Source organism: Doryrhamphus excisus, linkage group LG4, assembly GCF_037039965.1.
Source record: "Doryrhamphus excisus strain RoL-2023G ecotype Guam linkage group LG4, RoL_Dexc_Guam_v1.1, whole genome shotgun sequence".
Lineage (NCBI taxonomy): Eukaryota > Metazoa > Chordata > Actinopteri > Syngnathiformes > Syngnathidae > Doryrhamphus > Doryrhamphus excisus.
The window spans coordinates 24,109,798-24,137,211 of NC_136360.1; the positions used below are offsets into that span (position 1 = coordinate 24,109,798).

Consider the following 27,414-nt stretch of genomic DNA (forward strand, 5'->3'; position numbering starts at 1 on the left):
TGTGCTTAAAGCACTTTTTATTTGGATTTTGGCGAGAAATAACACAGCAAGACCCAAGTAAGTTGGGTCCACCATCCTTGGGGGCACTTTGACCCCATTCGGTGTTTGGGACTTTTGTTTTGTATTTAATAACTTTTGAGTTATGCCTTTTTAAGTTGATGCCTACTATTGATGAAGCATCAAATTATAGGAATGACATTTTTTCAATTCAATATTTGGTGTCAATTTGACATAACGTGAAATCTATAGAAATAGATCATCAACTTTTTCTGCAAAGTCATTTTCCAAAAATCACAAATTTATTTGTTGGTTTGGATCGTAAGATGAGTAAAAAAAGTTTACTTTAATAAATGATACTGAAATAAGATGACTTTTTCTCATCATTTTGCAACATTATTCTCGTAAAGGTCGAGTGGTTAGCGCGCAGACCCGAGTTCAATTCCACCCTTGGCCATCTCTGTGGAGTTTGCATGTTCTCCCCGTGCATGTGTGGGTTTTCTCCGGGTACTCCGGTTTCCCCATCCATCCATCCATCCATCTATCCATTCATCCATCCTCTACAGCTTATCCACACGAGCCAGCCAATCCCAGGGCACATATAGACAAACAACCATTCACACTCACATTCATACCTATGGACAATTTGGAGTGGCTAATTAACCTAGCAAGATTTGAACCCAGGTCTTCCTGCCCTACATGCTAACCACTTGGCCACCTTGCGGCTGAATACTGTAATATGCGTGTGGAATTCTCAAGACGCCCCAAATTTCCCTCAGACTCAGGATTCTACTGTGGAGTCCTCCATCCTGTCAAGTTGCGTGGGGGTGCGAGGGCCTGTTTGACGCAGCTCGGAGCTGAAATTGTGTTTTAAAGGTCACACCATGGGGCACTATGACTAGGAGTGTTTGCTGACTTTTATTTGTTGTCAGGGTGACCATCCATGACATGACATTACAGCAGGTGTGCTTGACATTGCGTTCTTCTTCTCATATGCTTTTTCTGAATGTGTCTCTGTGTGTGTGTTTTTGCCTGATGTTGTCATCTTGTCCTCCTGGCAACCATGTTCTAATCTGGCTCATGTACAGGCTGAACACACGTATGAGATTCTTCATTCGTATGCGCTGACCCTAATAGATCAGTAAATATGATCATAATATGATCAGGTGTTTCAACCTGGCATGGAATACCATCTTGAATAAATAGTCCTTGTCCCCACGAGGGCCACTGAGGGGCTGGAGCCTATCCCAGCTGATTAACATATGGGGTCCCTAGAGGTCACTGTTTTTGTTTAGAAAAAATACAAACATAATGACTTATTTTTCTTATAATAAATATTAGGGGACAAGGACTCTGGAAAATAGATCGGACTTAACTTTTGATTATTACTATTATTATTTTGGATCCATCCATGGCTTGCATGTTCGCCCCGTGCATAGGTATTAATGTGAATGGTTGTTTGTCTATATGCGCCCTGGGATTGGCTCCAGCTCCCCCGCGACCCTCGTGAGGATAAGCGGCAGAAAATGAATGAATGAATTTTGTTGGGAAATACTCTAATTTGTCTTATATTCAGTGTTTATAGATTGGATAATTACCACATTGTAGGTGGTAGTATTTCATACTGGAAAATCCCCCATTGACTTCCATTATAAACAACCAATGTACACCCCATTGTAATTAGACAGTAGAGGCATGCTTTGCTTATTTTAGGGTTTCATTTTCTTTCAAATGAGTCTGATTTCTGATATCTGGAATGACATTTGACAATTTTCACCTTTTTTGTACTTCTAAATGTATTTGTTCTGCTTTTCATAGTCGGCATGGACGTCAATAATATGTCAATGAGTACCGCCCCCCCACCAGGAGTCACCCCAGTCACAAAAAAATGTAAAAATTGAGAGTAACTATGACAGCAGTTTTTGTCCTCTATGGACCAAAAGGGTGGGAAATTTGACAAATTTGTAATTACAATTGTATGATTGTCCCAGAAAATCCCAGCATATGGAGTAACACAACCAAAGGTATGAGCAAAAACATGCAAAAAATGACATGAAATAACAAAAAAGTACATTATGTGTTTCATACTACCTGTTGTTGTATTTCAATAATTTATTCAACAGTCTGTTGACCGCTAATTTAAACCAGTGTACTAAATTGCATGCATGCAAGTAGGGATGTCTGATATTGGCTTTTTTTTTGCTGAAAACCGATATGCCAATATTGTCCAACTCTCCAATTTCTGATACCGAGATATATATATATATATATATATATATATATATATATATATATATATATATATATATATATATATATATATATATATATATAATACCGATATGTGTATATCTCCTGTGTTGGAATAAACACATATGTGCATTTTTTTAGTATCAGTTTTGATGATCAGGAAAAAATCCGATACCGATATCGAGCGATATCACATCCTATACCGATATCCCGATTATGCGTATTTGTGATGGCATAAAATCCTCAATATTCACTCTTCACGCTCTGTGATAGGCCAGTCACACACAGTGCCCGCCCCTCCATAGACAGGCTCGCTGGTCTGTATTGTGTCTGCATGTCAGGGCTGTACAGTGGAGCTGTACATAAGGGAGCACTCGTGCGCTTACGCTTTTCAATCTTTCATTCGCATTTTGCTCCTGAAGTAAGTCCATACAAAGTGAATCAAACTGCAACTTTTCTTGGTTCACACGATGATGTCTCAGATGCACTTGTAGCTAACTAGCTAATGTTATGCTAGGAGTCCACTGGGCCGGCGCCAGTTGGTGCCATTTTGAAATTTTATTACCGGCAAACTCAATTTTTGCCGCCGTTACGGGCCACCACGAGCCAGTTGGGAGGCAGTTTGAGCCACTGCACGCCACTATTGGTGACACTAGGCGCCACAGTAAATTGCATTGGCATGAATGGCACCAATGGGCGTTGGCCCAGTTGACTCTTAGCATTATCAGATGGATACTGGAGCGTTGCAGGGAAGATGATTGCTCTCTGTGACGTAAGTGACAAATGATACAATGCATACAAATTTGTATGCATTGTAAACCCGCCTCAAATTCCTGCGCGGCGCGCATGAAAACAACAAACAAAGAAGTGTTTTTTTGTCATGCATTTACTGTGTAATTATCATAAGAGGCTTGCTGCTGGAGCGCACCTTCATAACCCGGCATGTGCGCGCCAATGTGGAAGCGTGTATCCGGCCTTTGCTTATAGCAGGGGTTGTTTTGTGATAGCGCTCCAAAAACACAGCATGGACACACACTCATTTGTTAACACTCCCTGCCTCCCTGTGAAATGTGTAAACCAGGGCTGTCCAAAGTGCGGCACGGAGAGGAGGCCAGTTGAGGTGGCTTGGGCTCAGATGCCTCCCGGACGCCTCCCAGTTGAGAAATAGCACATGCTAGAGGGATTATGTCTCACAGCTGGCCTGGGAACACCTTGGTGTCCTCCTGGTGGAACTAGAAGAGGTGGCTGGAGACTCGGAGGGCTGGATGGATGGTGCCCTAATTTTACGGGAATACATTCAAATAATAAGAGAGAAAAAAAGTTATTCTAACGAGAAAGTTAATGCCATTCTAATAGTATGCAGTTGGAATATTAAAGTAAAAATGTAATTCTTTAAAAGTTGTAATTATGAGATTACGAATAGGAATTATGAGAAACAAACAAAACAGAGTTGCAATTTTAATGCAATTAGGTCAAAATATTATTGGAATTAAGTCATAGTTATGGGAAGAACATTGACTTGAAAGATGAATATTATGTAACTGAAAATGCAAAAACACGGAACAATAGAGTAAATATACACTACCGCTCAAAAGTTTGGGATCACTTGCAAATTTCTTTGTTTTCCAAAGAAAAACACATTTTCCTGCATTTCACAAACATTTTTTTCCATTTCACAAACAATGAAAATGAATGAGATGATTTTGAAAGAAGGATGTATATTTTTGCATAGAGCCCTACTATCAACAACTGTCAGTCCTCTGCATCAATCTCCTGGTATGGCTGCTAATCCAACTTCATCATTTTATAAGGCTGATTAGAAGATTATAGATTATAGATGATTAGAAAAGACATCTAAAAATCGTAACTAAAACTAAAATCTCTTACCATGCTTTTAACTACTCCCTTCAGAGAGCAGCACAAACTGGGTCTAACAAGGACAGAAAAACGCTGCACAACTGTGCAAGAAGAAACAAGGAAGAATTATTCCATATGATCGGTGTTGGAATCGGTCAATTTCACTCATGGATGATTGGTATCAAAATGGGCAACATAAATCCCTCGTATTTACAAAGTCATAAACAGATTTTCCGTGCTCCAACTACAAAAATATTCCATTTATTGACTTGGAATCCTATATCGTGGAAATTAATTAATCGCTGGCAGGTCTGTAACCAATTAATTAAACCAGGGGTGACTGTAATCATGAAAGACAAAAAATCCTTAGCAATAGTCAAGTAAATTCATTAAAAAATAGATTAGAGTAGATTCATTAGTGCCAGAAAAATGATATTTATATGTCATTTTTATGCCAATATGGTATTTTCTTGTGTCATCCATAGGCGCCCATGCAGCTCTTTCATGCTTCAGCCTAATAACGAGGTGATGTAGAACATGTTCCATTCGATATAGACTACCGCTTGGGAATCGTAAGTACACTTTTCCCCTATATCAAAAATCTGTATTTTTGTCCCTGACATGTTCATGGAACATCATAGAATTCTTGACAACCCGCAAAACATGTTTGCAATAAACTCCACAAAGCACACATGACCGCGATTTAGGTTTATACTTTATTGTGATGGTAAATAGTTGCATGAATGGAAATAAACATGACTGGACTGAAGGCTACAAGTTTAAGCACACTGAGCAGTGCAGCGGCAGGCCAGGTGAGCCTCGGCTGTGTCCCTCAGATCCACGCTCTTCTCGAAGATGCTGCTCAGACCCTCGGCGCGATTCAGTCCAGAATCTGTAAGGTGGTCATAGGTGGTCAGCTGTGATGGTGAGGGGAGCGCAGTGTTCAATGAACGTGCTGGCGGACTCACCGGCAGGCAGGCAGTGGAAGCCAACAGAGACGGTGGTGGTTCTCAGAGGCATGCAGCCGGGCAGGCAGCGCAGCACGGGCTCAACAGAGAAGCATTTGGACTCCTGGCCATGGACTGTCAGCTGCTTCTCCAGCTTCACAGACTCCAGCTTCATAAAACACTCTGGAAAGGAAGAATGGTAGCAAAGTGTAAAAAATGCTTCATGAAGTTGAAGACAATTGGTTTACCTGTGCTGTCCCGGCAACTCTTGGCAGGCAGAACCCAGGAATGAGCGTAGCTGACTGCGTTCTTGGTCACCCGTCCAGTGGGTGTGCGGTATTCTTGCCTGATCTCTCCATCGGCCTTTCCGCAGAGTCCACAGGTCTGTCCCCTCATCCAGTCCACAACTTTAACCTAAAGGAAGGCAGAGCGCCGTGTTAGCTGTGTTACTGTTTCGGTTTCACTGCGCTTAGACCTTAGACCCGATCACCTTTACGATGTTGATGTCAAAGTAGACTTCCTGAAGACCGTGGCTGGGAGCATGGAGAGTGATGCCCTCGTTCCTTCGTCGGATCTGAATCTTGGCTAAAAGCCCCAAAGAAGAATATCCATAAAGCGTCCACATACAGCAGTCGGAATGACCCCAACACCAAGAACATACCCGTCGGATGCTGGTATGGCAGATTACTGAGAGGGATTTCGACGCCATTGACCTTCACCATGGCAACACGGTCCTTCTGATACATGTCGACGTCGCTGTTGAAAAACAAACCAGATCTATGAATAATGTCGACTTTTTCTGTGATTGACTTTGAGTACGTTCTTACATATCGGCAATCTTCACGCTGATGAGGTTGTGTTCCTGCGTTTGGTCTCTCTTCAGCAGAACAATGAACTTATGTTCTTGCGAACAATCCTGAGCCAAAACCTGCTCGCAAGAGTGAGGCATCTCCGTCTTGAACTTCCTGTTGTTGAATGTGATCACTGTGTCTTTGACCAACTTGCACTCAGCTGGAAAGAGTCGGGAAGAAAGTCCTCATTAGTACGCTACCACTCAAAAGTTTGGGATCACCTGGAATTTTTTTTTTTCAGCCAGTCTGAGATCTGGCTTTTTCTTGGCAGTCCTGCTATGAAGTCCAGCATCCTGAAGTGGCCGCTTCACTGTTGATACTGACGCTGGTGTTTGACGCCTACTATTTAGTGCAGCTGCCAGGGTTGTCTTAAACTACACACTCTCACATATTTGTCTGCAGCGTTTTTCTGTCCTTGTTAGACCCAGTTTGTGCTGCTCTCTGAAGGGAGTAGTTAACAGCATGGTAGATTTTTAGATGTCTTTTCTAATCATCTATTAGCCTTATAAAATGATGAAGTTGGATTAGCAGCCATAGCAGGAGATTGATGCAGAGGACTGACAGTTGTTGATAGTAGGCCTCTATGCAAGAATATACATCCTTCTTTCAAAATCATATCATTCATTTTCATTGTTTGGGAAATGCAAAAAAAATAGTTTTTCTTTGTAAAACAAATAAATTTGCAAGTGATCCCAAACTTTTGAGTGGTAGTGTATGTGATACCGGACCTGGACTTCAAATCACCAAGCTAGACTACGTGCATTTATCACTTCGATTCTATTGACTGGAATCAATAGCATGCTTGAACTAGGTTTTTTTTTACCTGCATGAGCCTTGGTGACCATGTAGGAGATGGTGTCCACCCAGCTTTCCTCGTATGCTTTCAGCTCAGACGCCGTGTCTCCAAATGGCAGAGAAATCGGAAGATACATGGCTTCTTTGTAGATGGTTCTCTGCAAATGGGACGTCGGGTTAGGGTTAGTGACGGACGTTTCCTAAGCATCCATCGCTCTTACCCTTGGTGTCTTCAGGGTAATATTCAAGCGTTGCTCTGAAACAACAGCCACCGTCAACTTGATCTGATTGCGACCATTATTGGCCCTCGCCTGGCTGATTCCAGTCTCCCAAGCGATTCTTGAAATGTACTCAGACAACCTGGGTGTCACATAAAGGAAATGTCATTGGACTGCCCAGCATGCAGACTGAGGATAACATGAAATGCAAATCCGACTGTGACATTACCGCTTTGCGTAGGACTTCATAGAGCTCGGAAGTTTGTCCCAGGTCAGCTTCAAGCGGAACGCCGGCTCTTGTCCCACAACACCAGTTTCAGCCGTGACCTCGGTCTTGTATTGTTTGCAGTCAATGCCCCAGGCAAACTTGGCCTAAGAACATTTGAATCACATTATATTCCCCAAAGTGAGAAAGAATAAATTATACGTTGCAGTGTTCCCACCATCAGCTTGTGGTTGCTCAGCACCACGCCATCCGCGCAGATTCTCCAGTTGTTCTTCTCGGCCAGGTTGGCAAAAATGACCTGCAGTCTGGAATTGGCCTTGTCATAATAAGCTGCAATCTGGTATCCTTGGACTTTGTGGTCTGCCCTCACAGCACGGATGAGGATGGTCACGGCCGGAGTGATTGTATTAGCAAGGTACTTAGCCTAAAACATATGGATTTTATGAAGACACGTTCATCAAGGCTACTTTTCTTGTTTTGGTCTAGTCACCTTGTTGTAGATGGCCTCAAAGCTGGCGGCACTGCTGTGGCTGTTGGGACGAGTTGAAGACAATGCATGCTGGGAAAAAGATATATTCATATACATATATTCAGCTGCTTCAGGCAAAGTACTTCAGATTTATTGTGTGCAACAAGGAGTACCCTATGGATGTGGTTCTTGGTGAACTTCATGTCATTCAGTATTTGCTGCATTGGAAGAAGAAGCATGTTAGTTGCCTCACGTACTTGATGCTGCACACGCCAGTAGATGATGCCTCACCTTTGAGCGGGACCGAGAGCTGGAGCTGGAACTGGAGCTGGAGCTAGACCTGGATCTAACCGAGCGGGAGCTGGACCTGACAGAGCTGGCACTGGAGCTGGACCTGAGAGAACTGGCGCTGGAGCTGGAGCTGGACCTGGACCTGGAGCTGGATGATACACGCCTGCTGGAGGAGCTGCTCACACGGCTGCTGGAGGAACTTCTCTTGGATGGTTTAGCGACAGTGGTGACGGTGTCAACCATCTTGCTCTTTCTGCGCGAAGAGCTAGAAGATGATGATGATGATGATGCAGAAACGCTTGAGCGGCGTTTTGAGCTCGAGCTACTGGAGCGAGAGCTGACAGAACGAGAGCTGCTGGAACTGGAGGAGGTGCTGTTCTTTAGACCGGGAACCAGGATTTTCTTCAGTTTCATCAAGACATTCTTGTCCTCGAGAATCTCCTCTTGGCTCACGTTAATGACTTTGATGATCTTTTCTGCTGCTTTCTCTCCAACCTGAATCTCAATTTCTACCTTCTCGATGGCAGGTCCAGCAGCTATCGCCAAAGAAAGAAATACACACATGATTGAACCGGATAAGATGATCGGGTAGCCGTTGATCATGAGTAGTTCACGCCACTCACCTGGTTGAACCTCAACCAAAAGAGAATGTTTTCCGATGACGGCGTAGAGGGGAACATCTCGGATGAAGGCGGCATTGCGAGATTCAATGACGGTGCATGCCTTGATTCCAAACGTTTCAAACTCTCCACACAGCTTTTTCTCAAACGCCCTGATCAGTTTGCTCATTTTGCTTGGTTGGTCCGCAGACAGGATCTCGGATGACACAGGCTGGAACACCCACCGCCACAAAATGGAGAGATTTTACTTTGCGGAACGGAAATCAACACGGTGGACAAGGACTTCTAACTCACCATGCTATCAGTTAGAGCGGATGTCATTCTGGAAATCCTGGAAGATGAGCTCTTCCTTGAAAGCAGGGACGTAACCTGGGCCGGAATCATCGGTGTTATCTTTGCAGCGGTAAGATCTTCCACATTTCTCGCAATAGCAAAGGTCTCAACACTGGTGGGTAAAGCATAACCGAACATCAGGAGACGCAAACACCGCAACGGATGTCGGAGAAATGGACGTACAGTGCAGACGCGATCTTATTGACACCCTGGACGGGCAGCAACTCCAGCTTGAAGTTGCCCTTAATCATGTCCATTCTCGCTTCGATTCTCGTTGGGACAATTGTATGAACTTTGGCTCTTGAAACCACGGCAGCCTGGATCAGTGCGGTATTCACACCCATCACCGCGTAGGTATACATGGACACGCTGCAAGAGGCAGAAATGATGAACTCGGGTGTGCATTAGTGCGCATTCTAAGAGACGCTATTTCAGGTCAGTCGTGTACCTCGGAATAAATGCAGCCTTCATGCTGATGTCAGATTTAAGAAGCTGGGAAGCATGGAATTTGTCAGGCAGAGGTGGCGTCACGGTGGCTTGGACTATGGAGGGAGAGCACGTTCTTGCTTAGTCTATAGTAATCATCCATTCATCACATCCGTGCCTTTCAGGCAGACGTCCGTCTTACATTCAATGGCTGTCGTGATCACAGAAGATGTGTAGAAACTGAGCTCCATAGGCAGACCGACAGCCGTGGGCAAGATGCGACGAACCTCAGCAAGAAGCATTGGCTCCGCGTAGTTCATCTTAATGCCGGACAACACACCATCCAAAGCCCGCTTTCCGTACGCCTGGGCTGCTGGTCCAGTGACGAACTGACACAGCATCACATAACATCACAGGGTCGTCACATGACCTGCAATAGTAAAAACAAAACAAGACACATACCTCCATCATGTAATCAACCAGGGCTTTGTCGATGTTGGCAAATGCGATCTCCTGCCCAAAGAGTTTCAAGTGAGCTGAAGCGAGGGGTTGGCTGGAAGGTTGGGCCCTCCATTCAGAAAGCTGCAAGAAGAAAGAACGTTATGGTTTCTGTGAGGAATAAGAGCAACAAACAGAGGTAGCAGGAACTTACAGCCTTGAGAACCCTTTTCATCTTGGTAATCCTTTCCGCGTCAGCAGGAACATCTTTGATTTTCAGAAGGGCTTCCTGGATTCCCTCAGTTCTCACTCCGATCTGACGGGTGTAAAAGCAATTACATTTACTTTATTGTGGTAATTCATCTTCCAAAAAATACTGTAAATGTACACTACCGCTCAAAAGTTTGGGATGACTTGGAAATGTTTTAGTCCGGTCTGAGATCTGGCTTTTCCTTGGCAGTCCTGCTATGAAGTCCAGCATCCTGAAGTGGCCGCTTCACTGTTGATACTGACGCTGGTGCCAGGTGACCACCTGTGAGGCGTCTTTGTCTTAAACTACACACTCTCACATATTTGTCTTCTTGCACAGTTGTGCAGTGTTTTTCTGTCCTTCTTAGACCCAGTTTGTGCTATTGCTAAGGATTTTTTTGTCTTTCTGATTAGTCACCCCTGGTTTAATTAATTGGTTACAGACCTGCCAGCGATGAATTAATTTCCACGATATAGGATTCCAAGTCAATACATGGAATATTTTTGTAGTTGGAGCACGGAAAATCTGTTTATGACTTTGTAAATACGAGGGATTTATGTTGCCCATTTTGATACCAATCATCCATGAGTGAAATTGACCGATTCTGACACCGAACATATGGAATAATTCTTCTTTGTTTCTTTGTTTCCTCTTGCACCGTTGTGCATGGTTTTTTTGTCCTTGTTAGACCCAGTTTGTGCTGCTCTCCGAAGGGAGTAGTTAACAGCATGGTAAGAGATTTTAGTTTTAGTGTAGATTTTTAGATGTCTTGAAAGTGTGAAAGTGTGTTTTTCTTCAGAAAAAACAAAAATAAATTTGCAAGTGATCCTAAACTTTTGAGCGGTAGTGTACATTGGGAATTTGCTTACGCCTCCATAACCGTACCTCAATGACATCAGCATAAGCTCCCGCCATGTAGGTTCGAGCTTTGGCCACGACACTTCTTGGCAAAACGGTTGCAGCATCATTCACGTAGAAGGCGCTAGCGGCGGCACCCACCATCCAGGGACCTGCAAAGCACAAAGTGGGAGCCATCAAGCCACATAGTTGAAATGTTTGTGTGTGTGTGTGTGTGTGTGTGTGTGTGTGCGTGTGCTATTGTTAAGCCGTACTGTAATAGCCATCAGTCAGGAGAGCTCTGCTGAAACGGTAGCTCAGTCTGTCAAATTTGGGACTGAGGATCTTCACAGCAACATTGCACGCTGTAGCACTACAAGCACGACGGTAAAAAGAAAACCCAACAATCAATGGACTCTCAACGCTGACATCTGATCATCGCAAATAGAAACTGGCTGATTCGCGGTACTCACACGGACGCAAAATCAGGAGCGGTGTTCCTCGTCATTGCCTTCATGTAAGAGTAGACCAAACTGGCAACCTGAAGATTTGGTTCTTTCAAGAGTGCGTCGGCAAGGGTAGTCACCAGACCCATGGGCAGTTTGGTCTCGAACAGCACAATGGCAGAAACCATACGAAGCTCCGGGTGGAGAGATCTATCCATGAACAGTTGAACGGCGATATCCTGGATCTGGTTCACACATGGACAGTATGAATAGACTTCAACATTTTTGCCATTGGAAGGACCCACGAGATAAAGCTTCACCATTTTGGGTTCTCTCTTGGCAATGTTCCTCAGGGCCAGAACACCCTCGATGTGAACTCGCAGTGGCAGATTCACAGCGGTACCGCCAAAGCCAGGCAAGATCTTCAAGATTGGCTTCAGGCTACTTGGATGTCCGGCGTTACCCAGAACTTTGAGAGACAGAACAATTTCTTCACGGTCACCCTTGGTAACTGCTTGGACCAGCTGATCGTGAATGGGCTGTGGGGGCAAAGAAAAACATGACAATGTCCCGAATATTACATCTACAGTAGGTTCAGTAGTCAAGCAAACGTACCCTGATGAGGTCCACTGGGCAAGTTGGGTTCTCTGTGCAGTATTTAGCAACCAAGCTGCCATAGCCAAGCAATACGATCTCCTTCAGGACTGGGTTTTGACGAATCTTTTGCTCCACAGACAGGTCCTGGTGAAATAATACACGTCACAACTCCTGATATTTTTTTTTTTTCATTGATCCAAAATGGCGTGTGGGGCTGCACGGCGGTCTAGTGGTTAGCGCGCAGACCTCACAACTAGTTCAATCCCACCCTCGGCCATCTCTGTGTGGAGTTTGCATGTTCTCCCCGTGCATGCGTGGCTTTTCTCCGGGTACTCCGGTTTCCTCCCACATTCCAAAAACATGCTAGGTTAATTAGCCACTCCAAATTGTCCATAGGTATGAATGTGAGTGTGAATGGTTGTTTGTCTATATGTGCCCTGGGATTGGCTGGTGACCAATCACAGTGTACCCTGCCTCTCGCCCGAAGACAACTGGGATAGGCTCCAGCACCCCCGCCGCCCTCGTGAGGATAAGCAGTAGAAAATGAACGAATAAATGAATATGGCTTGTAATATTGACTTGCCCTTAGGATCCTGATGGCCTCCAAGTCTGCAGTCACCATGTGTATGGACATCATCGCAGTCCGAATTGCTTCAGGAAGTGTAAGCTCACCAACAAGGAATTGTTCCTTGAGGAACCTTAATGCAGCATGAGTGCCAATGGCAGGGATGGTGTTCACTATCCAGTATCTGGAAGATAGAACATCATCAGCAAATCATTACTTCAGTCAAGATTGGGTGTATTTGTAGAAAGTAAATAAACTACCTGTGGTCCGGACGGCTTTTGAACTGGGACCAGAGTGCCTCGATACTCTCGTATCTGGCAACACGCAAAAGCTGGATGAGCTCAATAAACTTCAGAGGTGCGTCTTCGTGTACTTTGGCCACATTGTTGGACACCAGGTGGTTCAGAATCTCAACAATCTGTAAACAAAATGAAAGTGAGTGGCAACGGTGGGGAGATTCAAAGCGTTATGAATCGATTATGATATTTGAAGTACCTGAGCCTCGGCATTGCTGATCCTGAGCAGCTGGATGGGTGTCTGCAGCAACTCGCTGCCAAACTCGTACTTCAGGGATCCACGCTGGAGGTATTCAGCTCTGATGGGCTCCACTGGAGATTTTGCAAACTCCAGGAAGGTCAAGAATTGCCTGTGAACAGGCATGCATTGTTGACTCAACTCTCCATACGACAAAATACTCTTCATCTCGAGCAACATACTTAGCCTCCATCTGGGCGGCACCGTTCAGGATGTTGATGGGAGAGAACTGAATGAGCTCGGTCGAGAATGCCTCCAAGATCAGAGCGCCGGTGGCTGCTGGTTTCATGACGTAGTTGAAGGCAGCTGTTCCCTTCAGACTTTTGCCACGCTACACACGAGAAAAAAATCATGATTTTGGCACTTTAAGGAGTAGGTCAGTGGTTCCCAAAGTCTGGGCCGTGGTGGTACTGCAGGTGGGCCATGAGAGGTCATTAAAATTATGATTGATTTTTGTAAATATTATTTTTTGTAAAATATTTATTACACGAGTTTAAAAAACATTTATAGGCCTAAGTAATAACCTATTGAGTGTTATTGACCTGTCATAATATTTTAGGAACCTTATACAGTTTATTATTGGAACGTAGCTCTCTGGTCGTCATGCTAGTCTTGGATGCAATTATGAAATCTATGAGAATTACCATATTTTCTGGACTATAAGTCGCAGAAGGCCAAAAATGCATCAGTAGGTAGAAAAAAACATACATAAGTCGCATTGTAGTATAAGTCGAATTTTTTTCGGGTAATTTATTTTCCAAACTACTTGACCAAAACAGACATTACGTCATCTTGGAAGGCCAGTTGTAATATTAATAAAAGGATAGAGAACAGGCTGAATAGGTATAAGATATGCTAACACAATGCTTATTCAGCTACACAAAAAATAAACATGAACACAAAAGGTGTCCAGTGTTTATGGAACATAAACACTTTTTTAGTGTATAAGTCGCTCTGGAGTATAAGTGGCAGGAACAGCCAACCTATGAAAAAAAAGTGCCACTTATAGTCCGGAAAATACGATAATTCTGTCTTGTCTGACGACCTTAGGGTTAGGGTTAACCCTAACCCCCTCTTAAACTACACACTCTGAGATATTTGTCTTCTTGCACAGTTGTGCAGCGTTTTTCTGTCCTTGTTAGACCCAGTATGTGCTGCTCTCTGAAGGGAGTAGTTAACAGCATGGTAAGAGATTTTAGTTTTAGTGTAGATTTTTAGATGTCTTTTCTTTCATCTATTAGCCTTATAAAATGATGAAGTTGGCCGCGGACATTTTTTAGATTTTCATGTGGGCCCTGAGTTGGTCAAGTTTGGGAACCCCTGTAGTGGGTGCTGCCTAGCTTAAAGAGCACTCACCGCTTCACACTCAGGGCATCTCTCTGTGTAAGCCAAGCCGATATCCTTGATAATCTTCTCATGGCAGTGGTTCAGGTCTTTAGTCTTGGTCAAAAGGATGCGGTCGGCCTTTGTGTCCTCACTGATCACGTAGTGGGTCTTGCACACACCCTGTACGCCAGGCTAGTTGACAACAAACAAACAAGAATATGTGTACGCTCAAGTAATGTGTGGGAGAAATTGCAATCCAGCTATTCGGATGGTACCTCCTGAAGCTCGTAGACGTTCACAGTCTTCTTGACATTCATCTGGAAGATGTTGAGGATTCCCCTGATGATATTCAGCACAGAAGCAGAGACGCCAGCCGGGGCGTAGACTTGGCCGACTACGCCGTTTGCGTACTCAAACTTGATGGGTGTCAAGAGCTGAGCTTGCAGGGCCGAGGTGAGCTTGGTAGCCGGGGTGAAAGCATCTTTGGGCCAGATTCCACTGTACTCAAAGAGTTCCGGTTCTATCAGCTGAAAAGCAAATCAAAATCAATCATTCATTGTTCAGTCCATGTGAGAATGTGTTTCCGGTGACGGAACACGGCTTCTACCTTGAGCATCAAGGTGTCGGCAGCCAATGCACTGATCAGAACTTTGCTCCTTATCTTCAACCCAGCCCGAGCCAGGCCCTCCTCGGGAAGTCCGCCCATAAGATGAGCTTCATACTTGTAGGTGTAGGTCTTCCCGACAGGAAACTCTGGGGCTGCCATTACATGGGGGAACAAGACAGTGAAGCATTTTGAATTTTTATGTTATGTTTTGGTTTTGAAAACCATGAAATAACTTACCAAACTTCACCTGGGAGCCAGCTGGATAAATCACAAATATAAGAACAAAGAGTCATTTTAGATTCATAGAAAAACTACTTTTAAATGCCATTGTCCTATGATATGAAATGATGAAAAGACATACCCGCTAGGGCAACAGCCAAGGCAAGGATGAACACCCTCATGGCGATGGATGTGACTGACCACCGTCAGACTCTTCCTTTTAAAGGCCTCATTTCGCTGACCTGTGCCCAGAAACGTGTATCATTAACCAGGCATCAATCTGGCTGGGGTGTTATCTCGCCCTGACCACAGAAAAGACAAATAAAAGATGGCAGAGATGAAAGAAGTCATCTCAACCTGGCTGTGACATTCGGCAATCTAATGTGTTTCTTCTCCATTCGTTTACTATAGGAAAGCTGGAGCCTATCCCAGCTGACTTCTCATCAAAGGCGAGTTACAAGCCGAGATCGGTCTCCTGTCAATCACAGGATACTCACAGACAATAGTTCACACTAGCAATAGGATACTCCGTTCTTTTTACTGACACTGAATGGGGCACGTGTCACTCGAGTCACTCAAGAACGTGCAAGAACTTGTGAATGGGGCACTTGGGTCACCCGCCACAGAGCCACATTTGTATAAACTCACATGAACTCATGTGTATGAACTCACGTGAATCGGGTACTTGATTTACTAGAGACATTGTTCGGCTGTTTACACCAAAATGACATACTGGTGTTTTAAAAATATAACATTTCAAGCCACCCAGGCACCGTTTCCATAAAGTACTTTACTATTTTAATCTGAAAATTGTCAGTGTGCATAGCCTCTTAGCTCTAGCAGGGGTGAATAAGTGAATGAATTCACGGAAAGGAGTTCCCATGAGCCCCAACGCATGTCTATCACACACTCAATTAATTAACGCTGCCCCAAGTCTACCCGGTGAACCACTACGCTATTAGCAACAGGTTCTGTTTTTGTGTGTTTGAGTCAAATGTTGACTTTCTTTCTATTTTACAATCACCTGTGAAGGATAAGCAAACAACTCCAGCAAGCATGCTCCGAAACTGGAATGAAATGTCATTATGTCCCGACCTGAAATGTGGTCACAATCCTGTCAACGTGCTCCATGACCTGTCCACTTTCCCAATATGACTCGACTGCTGGAGATTGAATGACAGCATTTAACTAATGCATCGCTATTTTCATAATCATATACATTATTACATGTTGGCCTGCCATTATAGCAGATTTTGCTGGACTCTATATCCATGTTCTATACTGCTTATCCTCACTAGGGTTGCAGGGGTATGCTGACTTTGGGCGAGATGACCGAAAGCTGGGACGGAAGCTGCCCCCCACCCCCACCCCCACCCTACAAAAGTTCAAATATGCCACAACGACAGGAAATTATGAAAAGTAGTAATAGTTGATGAGGCCTTGTGACGCGTCGCAGCAAATGACCCACAAATGGTGGGTTGTGGTTAGCGTGCAGGCCACACAGCTGAGAGACCTGGGTTTGATTCCCCCCTTGGGCATTTCTGTGTGGATTTTGCATGGTCTCCCCGTGCATGTGTGGGTTTTCTCTGGGTTGTCCCCCAACACTCCAAAAACATGCTAGGTTAATTGGCGACTTCAAATTGTCCATAGGTATGAATGTGAGTGTGAATGGTTGTTTGTCTATATGTGCCCTGTGATTGGCTGGCTGAATACTGACAGCTGCTGGGTGTTACATGTGTGCATCACCAAACCAAGTGAGACCAAAAGCAAATCAATACTGTAGATTATTTTAACATCAGCTACTTTTGAGAAAATATACTTTATTTAACATCAAAATGGTCCCACACGGTTGAAAACTTGATTTTATTTCAGTCTAAATGTCACACTGGATTCAAAAGATTTCTTCATATTGCAGAGACAGACGTCAGACTGGCTTCACTGTCAGGCAAACTGCAAATGTATGGGTCGCGGGTCTTAAAGGGATACGCACACCAACAAGGGTCTTTGCTCTTGGAGCTGGAAACATGCGCCGATGCGTCAATGTTCCTGGACACAACACCAATTAAAACGGGAGGATGCCGGAAAAGAAGGAGAAAATATGATAATTTGTTGGTGAAAACAGGAGCGTTGACAGGTATGCTTACGACGTTACACACCGAAATGATCCCAATACCGCTAGCTTGACATGGAAGCAGGGGCCCTGCGGCTCCCCGCCCTGTATCTTGTTTGGGGACGATCTCCCCATGGTCGGTCGCCACGAGAGCGCCCCCTCCCGTAACGTACCACCGTCCACTCTCCGTCCATGGGGTGCTTACTAGTGGGCAGAAAATATGTATTTTATATATATTTTTGTACTTTTTTGGTATTTTTTATTTTTTTTTAATAAACAAACAAAAAGACAAACAATAAATGTACAAACAAGGTGTGCTAACGAACATCTGCTCCTCCAGTCCTCTGTTATATAGGCTTGGTCTGCTGCCAAAAATAAACTTAAAAGAAAAACCAATGTCCTTTCATTCTTTCCTAAGCCATTCACCATGCCAGTATATCCATCCATTCATTCCTATGTACAAATTTACATTTCTATTGATTGATTGATTGACAATAAATTCATTTTCTTCTCCTTTTAAAGGACAACAAAGAGTTAGAGACCAGCCTTGAAAGTCACATGATGAAAATCGCCATTGGTGGAGACAGGTCTACCTCTGTATCAGAACGCTGGGGAACAGCAATTGTTGTGGAAGGAACCAAATGTTTGGTTGAGAGACATTCCAAGGTGCTGTGCCTTGTTGATGGGTGTCATTTATGCCCTCAGCCTCAGCTACTGCAAGAAACTTCAATATACTTTTGAAGCTTTTCAAACGTTGTTTCTTGACCTGGATGGGCTGAGAGGCAGCGCTAAAGTCATGGGTCTGAAAAACATTGTTTTCTAAAAATGGCAGATCCATCTGTTTCAGAACACTGACACTGTCACATTTTCTTCAGGTGACGTGATTTTTGAAGAGGCAACAAAGAAAAAAACTGAAAATGAGTTTCTGTTAGGCTAGTTAGTGTTATGCTGTAAAGTATGCTCAACCTTCATGACAGTTGTGACAGTGGACAAAAAGGTATTAGTTAAAAAAAATATGTTCATATTTTAGCCCAAAGTTTGTTTATTGAACTGAAGATGCAACAAAAAAGTATATATACATTTACATATATATATATTACACTCACATATTTTAGCCCAAAGAGAATGTTTTTAGTTTGTTTTCAAATGGCAGATGCGGGCTTAGTTATGATTATACTCATGTTACTATGCAGCTTTCAGTCTTTTGCAGTTTGTCTCTTGCCATAACATTGGATGAGTTGTCTTTTGCTGTTATATATCTATGAAGACTTTGTATGTGGTTATTTTGAACTGCTCACACAAACATACATAAGAATTACAAACTTTTGTCACAGAGGAGCAGTTGAAATGTAAGATTGTTTTCTTACTTTCTTTTTGCAAAGCTCGCGTTCAAAATAAAAATATGCAGTTAATTGCACAAAAGCAGTGGTTGAACTGTCTTTCTTGAAAGCACAAATACCAAAAAGAAAAAATGAAGTATGTATATATATATATATATTAAGTTACTGCTAAAGCTGTGTGCATTGTTATTATAATTAAGTACACAAAAAAATAGACAACAAAAAATTAAACTACTTTGAATAAAATGATTAAGTCAGTTGACTTAACATATTTTTGGAGTTATGAACTTAAAAACTTGTCCCTATGACAACAATTATTCAGTAAGCATTACTTAAAATAAGCTTTGAGTGAAGAGGAAAAGCTAATTCGTGCAAGGCAATATTGTTTGTTGGTTCAAAGCAATTTCAAATGAAGTTGTCATAACTAAGAAAGACTAATGGAAATGTTGCGTTGATTTTTTTTGTTGAGGCTAAACATTTATTTTTTGAGTGTGTTGAGTCCCGTGCCTGAAATTTTGCACACTCGTGCAGAATAATTGTCTGATGATATGGTGAAAAATTGGTGGACCTAGCTCGATGCTTGATGAATTTATTAAAGTTTTGTTTTTTTTAGGGCCTTCGACCGGCTTCATGGTCAATCTATTTGGAAAGGAAACATGGTTCCTGTTGAGTCCCGTCCCTGAAATGTTGCACACTCGTGCAGAATAATTGTCTGATGATATGGTGAAAAATTGGTGGACCTAGCTTGATGCTTGGCCTCAGGTTCCAACCCTCGCCTCCAGTTTGCCCACCGGCCGGCCACCGTTTCCAGTTTGCCCGCAGGCCGGCAGCTGACAACGGATTGCCTGCCAGCCGCTGCAGTCTGCGCCCTGCCGCCGGCTTCGTATTGCCGTCAGCGTCAGTCCGCTGTCCCACACTCTTCAGCAGAGTAAGACAAAGCTTACAGTAGCCACGACTTTACCGTTGAGAAAACACAGTATATGATTGCCCAGCATAACAATTACAGTCACGGTGTCATGAAAAAATCCCATCAAACATCAACACAATAGATAGATTTAGAACAGACTTGGCCAGTCGTGTGCACGAATAACCTATTTACGTGGCTTAAAACAAGTAATTTAACAGCTATTTCTTTCATAGACAGTACCGCAAAGCACGCTGGGATGTGCGCCTATCGGCTACATTATTAAGAGGACAAGGAACTGCTGATTATGATGCAGGCGAGGGAGGATGTCAAATAAGGGCCTCAATTCTTGAATTTCTTCTCCTTAAAAATTACTTTTATGCAATTCTTGGCTATGTTATCTGTATCATGTGTCATTTGTGTGCTTTCAACATATACTTGTTAGTCCAAAATACAGTACACTTCAAAAAGACGTTTGGGTGTTTTCGAAGTGGCCACAGGAGGGCGATAGAGGCTGATATCATCTATGTATGTCCGTCACAGGCCACCGTACTGATCCGCCAGTAAGTGGTGACATTACGTGAAATCCAACAAATTAAATAATGCCTCCTTTTTTACAGCACCCTACGAACGGTGCCCAAGGTGCTTCAGGAGTATAAAGTATTATTTCTCTTGTTATAGTGTGTAAAATCATTGTGAAACACGACGTCACATCCGCGCTGTAACTTCCTGTTTGCACTTCCTGGTTTGGTCCGTATCATGGCGCCGACGATCCCAATTACGCTGTGTCAACCTGTTGGCAGCCAAGCTGAAGTATTCTAGAGGGAATGCCGTCTACTGTTTGTAAAACTAAGAGGCGTGATTGTTGAAACTCTTTATTGAAAATGCTTGAGAATATATTACATGTGTATTGCTTAATTTTTTGAAGTTTTCAACGCTGTTTCAGGCATGTGTTTGGCCAGCTATGTGGGGCGGGTTGAGCGTGAACCAGGAAGTGCGGGGATCTCGTGTGCGCGCGCGCTGTTCTGTCGTTGCTGGCTCGTCGAAAAAGAAACTTGACCGGAAGCAGCAGGCAACCGTCTGTCTTTCTCTGACGAAGTCAGGCCGCCCCTTACCACGGTTTGGGGCTGAAAATAGTGACAGTTAACACCGCCACGACCGTGGAGAAGTGCCGAAGTAAACGGTTTGTCTTGCAACAGCATCGTTTTCATCATTGGCGCCAATTTAATTCGGTATCGAGTCGGCGTTCCAACACCCTGACGGAGAACACTGGAGTTGCCATGTAACTCAGACGACGCACAAGCAAAGCTACAAGGTCAGTATCAAGTTTTAAGTCACGTTGAAGCACGAATAGTGGCGTTTCGCTCCGACAATAGGACAATATACAGTATATAAACGACGTCGAAGTTGACGAGCTGAAGCCGAGGTCGCCATTTTGTGGACATAATTGGCGCGCAGAATGCTCGAAATGACAGAAGCAATTGTTTCAAGCGGTTCATTTGCAACCCATAACATAATGTGAACAACTTTGGCCCAAATTGACAACGATATTTTAAAAGTATGTTTCGCTACCCTCGTCATAGTCTATGACAACTGAAGCTAAAAGCGGTTTATTTGGAAATATTTCGTTTGACGTGAAAATCCCTTAATGTCCTGGTTACGTCGCGTGCATGGCGTGTTAAGTTTGTGTCGGAACCTGTTGCCGTCAGAGGCGAGTCATCTGTTAGGTGAGTGTAAGCCGCTGATTTCATATTTGAGCATCATTGTGACAACGGAAGAGAAAGCACACTCATAACCCTTCTCCCTTATTCGGTCTATTTTAATGGCGCCTAAAAAACTTACTTCTGTACACCGCATCATTACAATAACCAAGCTCCGAACCTGGGGAGACAGAGCCTTCTCCATCGCTGCCCCCACCCTCTGGAACTCTTTGCCCCATTCACTCCGTGCTTGCCCTGACCTTCCCACCTTCAAAAAACAACTCAAAACCCACCTCTTTAAATCTGTTTTTAATGTCTAAATTTTTTATATCTGACTGCTGTGCCCCGCCCCGCTTTTACTCATGTTTTAACTGTGTAATAACCAATGAATGTTGTATTTTGATGTGTCTTCTATTCTGTTTACTTACTTTATTCAACTCCATTCTTCTGTAAAGTGTCGAGTATTTTGAAAAGCGCTATACAAATAAAATGTATTATTATTATTATAAGTATTCAATGCAGGAATGAATTTTATAAAACTGAGTATTTCATTACAGCAAAGGAATAGCAGCTAATCTTACAACTTCTGTTACAGATGAAAAGCCGCTTGTCGCTTAACAGCCCGTGGGATCCCTCTGCATCTATCTCAACATGAGCTCCAAATGGGAGCGTCATCTGATGCCATAGGTTCTCCAGTGGACAGTTTCACCTATTGCACGCACAAGACGGCATTTTCTGGAGCTTCAACCTTTTGCGTCCATCAGCAGTCTGTCGGCCCCCGGGGAAGGACTCATGTAATCATGTTGGCAGACCATCAACAACATGGCGTCGGTGTTCTTCACAGGTAGGAAGACTTGTTCAAGAAGAATAAGGTTGTTACATGGACTTATTATAACAAGTTGGTAACTTATTTGAAGACGTTGGTCCAGCTGAAAATATGGGCTTAGTTAGTTGAGTTGAGTTAAAATCAAGAGCTTTTTCAACATAAAACGATAAACTTGTGTCACTGACTTATTAAAACAAGTTAACTTATTTGAAGAAGTTGGCCCAGCTGAAAATAGAAAAATAGAAATGTTAACTTAAATATGTATGTATATTTTGAACCAAACTTTTGAACAAATTCAAATACAAAAACTTTATCTGTCCCCAGGGGTAATTCAAAGGCCACATTAAACATGCCGTTTCAAAACAAGAGCACCGCTCATGTTTCATGTTCATAGTAATGGGAGCTTTTATTTTGAAAAAAACAGGGAATACGTTCTATTGTACGATGTCTCCGAGATGTCAGGACCAAACGTTTCTCCGAATTTTCTGGATGAAGGTAAGCTACAGGGTCACATTCTCACTTAAAAGGTTGTTAAAACTTGATGAAATGACATATTCCCACAGCTAGAGCCAAATGTTCAACAGCTTTCAGAAGCTGCTCTGCTCCTGCTCCTGCTTCTGGTTTTATCCTGCAATCACGTACAGAGAGGAGCCAGACTGCGACTGCTATTAATGCCTGTTGGAAAATCCCCAAAATCCGAAGTTGTTTGACATCTTCCCCATGGCAGCATACGGTGTTGCAGGGAAGCGTATGGTGACCCAGAAGTGCTACATGAATGTACCATAGATTGCAAAGGGGTCAGTATAACTCATCATTTGTTTGAGTTTATAGGAGAGACCTCAAAAATGGCATCATCCTCTCTGTATATGGGGTTACTGTCTCATTACAAAAACAAAGTTGTTGTTTTTTTTCAATGAACGTGCTTGCCCCACACTTGAGCACAAATGATCATTTTCACTTGCAGGTGTAGTGAGAATATACAACTCCTTGAATGTGTGTATTCCAATCATATTTTTGTGATGAAGTGTGATAATGTTCAACCTATAATCAAACATGAGACAATATTAGTTTGTCAATTTGCCAGAAGCATGGTAAGACTTTTAAACCCAGACCACACTGATTCTCGCTGAGGAGAGGATGTTAGGCTCTTGATGACTATGCCAATATGGAGATCTGAAATTATGATTAGTAGTAGTTGTAAATATGAGCTCCATAATACTGACACGAGATGGACAACAAGATGGTACAAGATCTTTGTAGTTTGACTTTTATGACATTATTCTTCAGGGGGAAATGTTCAAGTGAACAAAGCTTTGTTCCTATCCTTGTCTTTGCCACAGAAATAAAAGTCTTCAACATTTAATCATAGTATAAGCAGGCATATAGGATTCTTTGCATTGGCTTTTGTAGAAGTATACTTATGGACACAAATCTAAGACTTGGTGTGAAGTTTGATGATGAGGAAATGTCACGGATGTGTGATGTCAAATTTCTTGGAGACTGAATCAACCAGTACTTGTCAGCATACTAGTTTACTATATGATAAATGTGATGAAAATTCAAAGTCCAAAGCTTTTATTTATCTAGAGTCATTTTTAGTGGTCATATTCTTCTCCCATACTGAATGATGATGATTATATGATGTGTCTGCATGTATTCTAGAACCCAAACTGATGTCATGTTTTCTCTAATAGATACCCTGATGTCTCCTCAAGCCAAACTTGGGATCATTCTTCAGGACCGTGAAATTGGCAAACTGGACTTACCGGATGGAATCCCTGATGAACTTGAGTCTATTGTGAGGGAGAAATTTGGGCTTGATGGGAACTTTACCTTGCATTATAAGGATGCTGACTTTGGAGAGGAATATTTTTCTCTTACCTCAACAAGTGACACCAAGGACAAGGATACCATTAAGGTGGTTCACATTGTTGAACCTCCTACAGTTACTCTGACCTTTACTGATGGGTACTGACAGTTCCTTTGAAAGTGCATCAGTAGCCTCGCTCCCTAATTCTGAGACCTCTGTCCATCCTGCTAGCAGCAGCTGTTCCTCTGGATCGCAGGACACACTGATCACACTTTCATCACCTGAACAGGTTACTCACCGTACACAGTGTTGGCCCACTACATTTCCTGTACCTAATTTTGCTTACGACACAGAGCTTGTGCTGGCCTCAGGAAATGAAGTTTTCAAGAAGGATGGAATTCAGCTCAACTTTGCCACAATCCTTTGCCTCCAGACATCCTTGAGAAGCTGGCTGAAAGCATCTTACCCCACTAGTGCGCAGTTTAACCATGTTGCTGAGGCACTGATTCAGAAGCATCCTTGCCTTAAAGAACCAGGGTCATATAATGGATGCTACGCATGGCAACAAAGACTAAAACATAAAATGGCCAGCTATAGATCTAAATGGAGAGGGCTAGGATGCCCTGAGCTTGATGTGAACTCTCTCAGAAAGAAGCGAGCATAGAGCATGAGAAAGCCCCTGCAAAGAATATCCAAAAAAAAAGCCAAGAAGGGCAGGCAGAGGTGAACTATTTACCTCCTCACCCACAAGGAGAAACAGAAGGAACTTTGGAGCTCCTTGATGAAGTAAAGAAGAGGAACAACTGCCAGGTCATCAGTGAGAAAATGGCAAAGACTTTCTCCATTCGCAGGCAGGAAGTTGCACCACAAGCACCACAAATCTGTGACATAAGAGACCGATGGCCGGCTCTTTTCGATGCAACTCAGGTTAATCTTGTTTTATAAAATGGTTTGCAGTATGTGCTATGTCAGTCAATTTACTACATGAACAAATTGCACCTTTTTATTTGTATTTTACACAGATAAATGAAGAATTCAGAAGGATCACCGCTGGTTGCCTTGAGAGAACATTCATGGCAAAACTGGACCAGTATACCCCAAAAATAATGGCACTGGTGTCCTCAAGAGGAGGAGATTCAGCACATAAAGAACATGCTGCTAGAGGTATAAATAAATGTAACAAGGTTCATTTCAAATAGAAAGAAAAATCACTTTATTTTTAGGAGGTGTTGATGGGTTAGTTAAATAAATATTTCAATCAATAAATCATAAATTCATCTTTTTAAAGATTGTTTCATTTTCTTGTATTATTTTATTTACAGGACCAGTCGGTAGAAAGTAGGAGAGAAGCTGCAATCCGTAGCCTAATCGTGTACCTGAGAGAACAGGAGGAGGATCTCTTTAAAGAACAGCTGCTAAGTAATCCAACACTTCAACTTCAAGGATTTAACCTGGGCAGTATTTAGGGGTGGCAGACTGAATGACTGGGTGCAACTGAATGATAGGAACCAAAATCAGGACCATCAGTGATATATTCAGGAAGTTTGGTGAAAAGTGAAAGTTTTCTACGTTTTATCAGAACTTTATGGGCAGCGTTTGTTTGTCAAAAGTATGTCATTAAAAATGTTTGTTTTGCTACTAAACAGCCGTCCCCAAAGCCCACGTTAAATCCTGAAGTTAACCCAAGTGCAGATTCACTGTACATTATTCTTGTTTTTACATAAGACAAAAAACACTGATGTTGACTCTGATCTACTTATGCCAGAATGGTGATGAAGTGATGAAGATTGTTGTGAGCAGAGGGGCATCTGAACCAGCCAACGCAACAGTGGTGATTGAGGGAGCAGAAGTCCTGGATGGCCTGACTGTCCCAAGAGCATGTGCCTTGCTCATGGGACTAATGTATGCACTCAACCTGAGTTACCCAAAAGAGTTACCTGAAAAGCACTTTTGAGGTATTTCAAAAGATATTCCTTGAGCTGGATGCTCTGAGAGCAAGTCCCAAGGTAATGTCTCTAAAAGCTAAACTGCTGCACTGAAAATTAGGCTGCATTCTAATTTCACTGTTATGTTTAATGCAGTTTAATACAAGTCATTTCTTTGAAGGATCATTTTGAAGACTAGTTTGTCATTATTTTTTTTTTACTTTTGAGCTGTTAGCTGTCAATATTTAGACCTACATACATACGTACACATTTGATATATTCTGTGTTCTTTTTTGGAAGAAGTATGACTGCTATGTAAAATATGTTTCAATATTCTTCAGGAAGAAATATGTATAATATGTAATATTTGATTTCATGTCTTCATTTGGAGCTCCTCCATGTTTATTTGATGGTAAACAGTTGGACAAGTTGGCCATTATATGCAGTGGTGGAGTGAGTACACGACTTCAGTACTTGAGTAAGAGTACAAATCCTCCTTGTCAAATTTACTCCACTACAAGTAAAAGTAGCTCTGTCAAAATGTTACTCGAGTAAGAGTATGAAATCAATTTTCTACTCGAGTACAAATTACAAAGTACAAATCCTTAAAATCTGTACTCAAGTAAATTTACTCCGTTACTTTCCACCACTGATTATATGTAATAAACAAGTTTGACCATTAAACTGACTGAACTGTATTTATGTTCATAAAATTAACGTTATTGATAAAAAAAACAATTGAGAAAACAATTTGAAATATTTGTGATGAGGAATGAAAAACAAATGAGCTGGAATAGCTTAAATTAATTATATTGACAACTTCATTGAACTTTAACCATTTTATTAAAATTGAGTTGGTTCACCTGAATTGAACTTGAACCATTTTATTAAAATGAAGTTGGTTCACCTTAATTAACTGTTTGCAGGATGAAGTAAATCATGTCGGTTGTCCTTAAATAACTTAGTTAATAACATTAAAAGACTTGTTGGATTTACTGAAAGGTTTTAGTTGGAATTTCTTAAAAAGATTGACGCAAATTGTTACCTTCATTGAATTAAGCTGAGCCACTATATTTTTTTTTAGAGTGTATAGAACAGAAATATAAAGTGCTTGTTGAATTGCACGTTGCTCTCCTGCCTAAGAATAAAAGATAAATGATGACAGAATTACAGACTTATGACATACTACAATAATGAATTAGCAGTTATAATTTGTGGCTACCCAACTATGTAAAAATGCAACATTATAACATACAATAGATAATAACACACAACAAATCAGCAGCAGTGGACAAGTTAAAAATGATCACAATCAGTGGCAACGGGTTTGATTTTCCAAAGTTGAAGATGCTTGGAAAATGAAGCAATAGTGGGTAGATCAGGCACTTGGTGCGGAGTTCCAAGAATTTGTCGCTCCGTAGGAAAAAGTTGCTTGACCAAAGGTCAGTGGGTTAGCACAGCAAATCAGAGACCTTTTCTCCAAAAATAACAGGTGGGCGAGAGCTTGGATGACTCTGACCTATCTCGCTTATGGGCGGTACAAAGTCAAAGTCTTCTTTTGGAAGCCTCAGTCCTCCTGTGGGCGTCTCTTTCCCGAGTGAATGGTCTTATATGGTAGAAGCACATGCATGCAGAAGCCAACTTTTAACATACACTTGCATACTTGCACTTAAGTGCGTTCACACTGTGTACAAGCAGAA

The 27,414-nt window shown here is 42.4% G+C and overlaps 1 protein-coding gene and 2 long non-coding RNA genes across 4 annotated transcripts in view; 2 read left to right on the top strand and 1 right to left on the bottom strand.

Annotated features, from left to right (window-relative positions):
- LOC144898381 (uncharacterized) overlaps positions 1 to 18,611 on the top strand; it is a 31,924-nt gene extending 13,313 nt beyond the window's left edge. Inside the window, exons 2-3 of the long non-coding RNA XR_013627323.1 lie at positions 4,590 to 4,676; positions 17,732 to 18,611. This is a non-coding gene — a long non-coding RNA (uncharacterized LOC144898381). The remainder of the gene's footprint in view (positions 1 to 4,589; positions 4,677 to 17,731) is intronic.
- Positions 4,833 to 15,328, bottom strand: LOC131129361 (vitellogenin-2-like). The gene is made up of 34 exons (XM_078790433.1): positions 15,242 to 15,328; positions 15,118 to 15,138; positions 14,881 to 15,032; positions 14,549 to 14,800; positions 14,304 to 14,465; positions 13,130 to 13,278; positions 12,909 to 13,059; positions 12,674 to 12,831; positions 12,432 to 12,597; positions 11,867 to 11,992; positions 11,572 to 11,790; positions 11,279 to 11,496; positions 11,081 to 11,178; positions 10,854 to 10,978; positions 9,933 to 10,034; positions 9,743 to 9,862; positions 9,483 to 9,669; positions 9,303 to 9,396; positions 9,038 to 9,223; positions 8,816 to 8,966; positions 8,525 to 8,732; positions 7,902 to 8,437; positions 7,784 to 7,828; positions 7,632 to 7,700; positions 7,359 to 7,565; positions 7,145 to 7,287; positions 6,919 to 7,057; positions 6,726 to 6,855; positions 5,879 to 6,062; positions 5,713 to 5,807; positions 5,542 to 5,636; positions 5,300 to 5,465; positions 5,073 to 5,234; positions 4,833 to 4,996 (listed from the first exon to the last, which is right to left on the bottom strand). The coding sequence occupies exons 1-34, from the start codon at positions 15,279 to 15,281 to the stop codon at positions 4,884 to 4,886; spliced, it is 5,169 nt and encodes a 1,722-aa protein (XP_078646559.1). The 5' UTR covers positions 15,282 to 15,328; the 3' UTR covers positions 4,833 to 4,883.
- Positions 18,612 to 20,182: 1,571 nt separating the features above from the next.
- LOC131106588 (uncharacterized) lies at positions 20,183 to 26,393 on the top strand. 2 transcript variants are annotated; one of them, XR_013627324.1, is made up of 8 exons: positions 20,183 to 20,768; positions 21,749 to 21,997; positions 22,404 to 22,474; positions 22,543 to 22,776; positions 23,674 to 24,716; positions 24,812 to 24,953; positions 25,112 to 25,208; positions 25,555 to 26,393. It is a non-coding gene; the product is annotated as an uncharacterized LOC131106588 (long non-coding RNA). The 2 variants fall into 2 exon arrangements; XR_013627325.1 differs by lacking the exons at positions 22,404 to 22,474; positions 22,543 to 22,776 and having other exon boundaries at positions 20,185 to 20,768.
- The last annotated feature ends 1,021 nt before the right edge of the window (positions 26,394 to 27,414 follow it).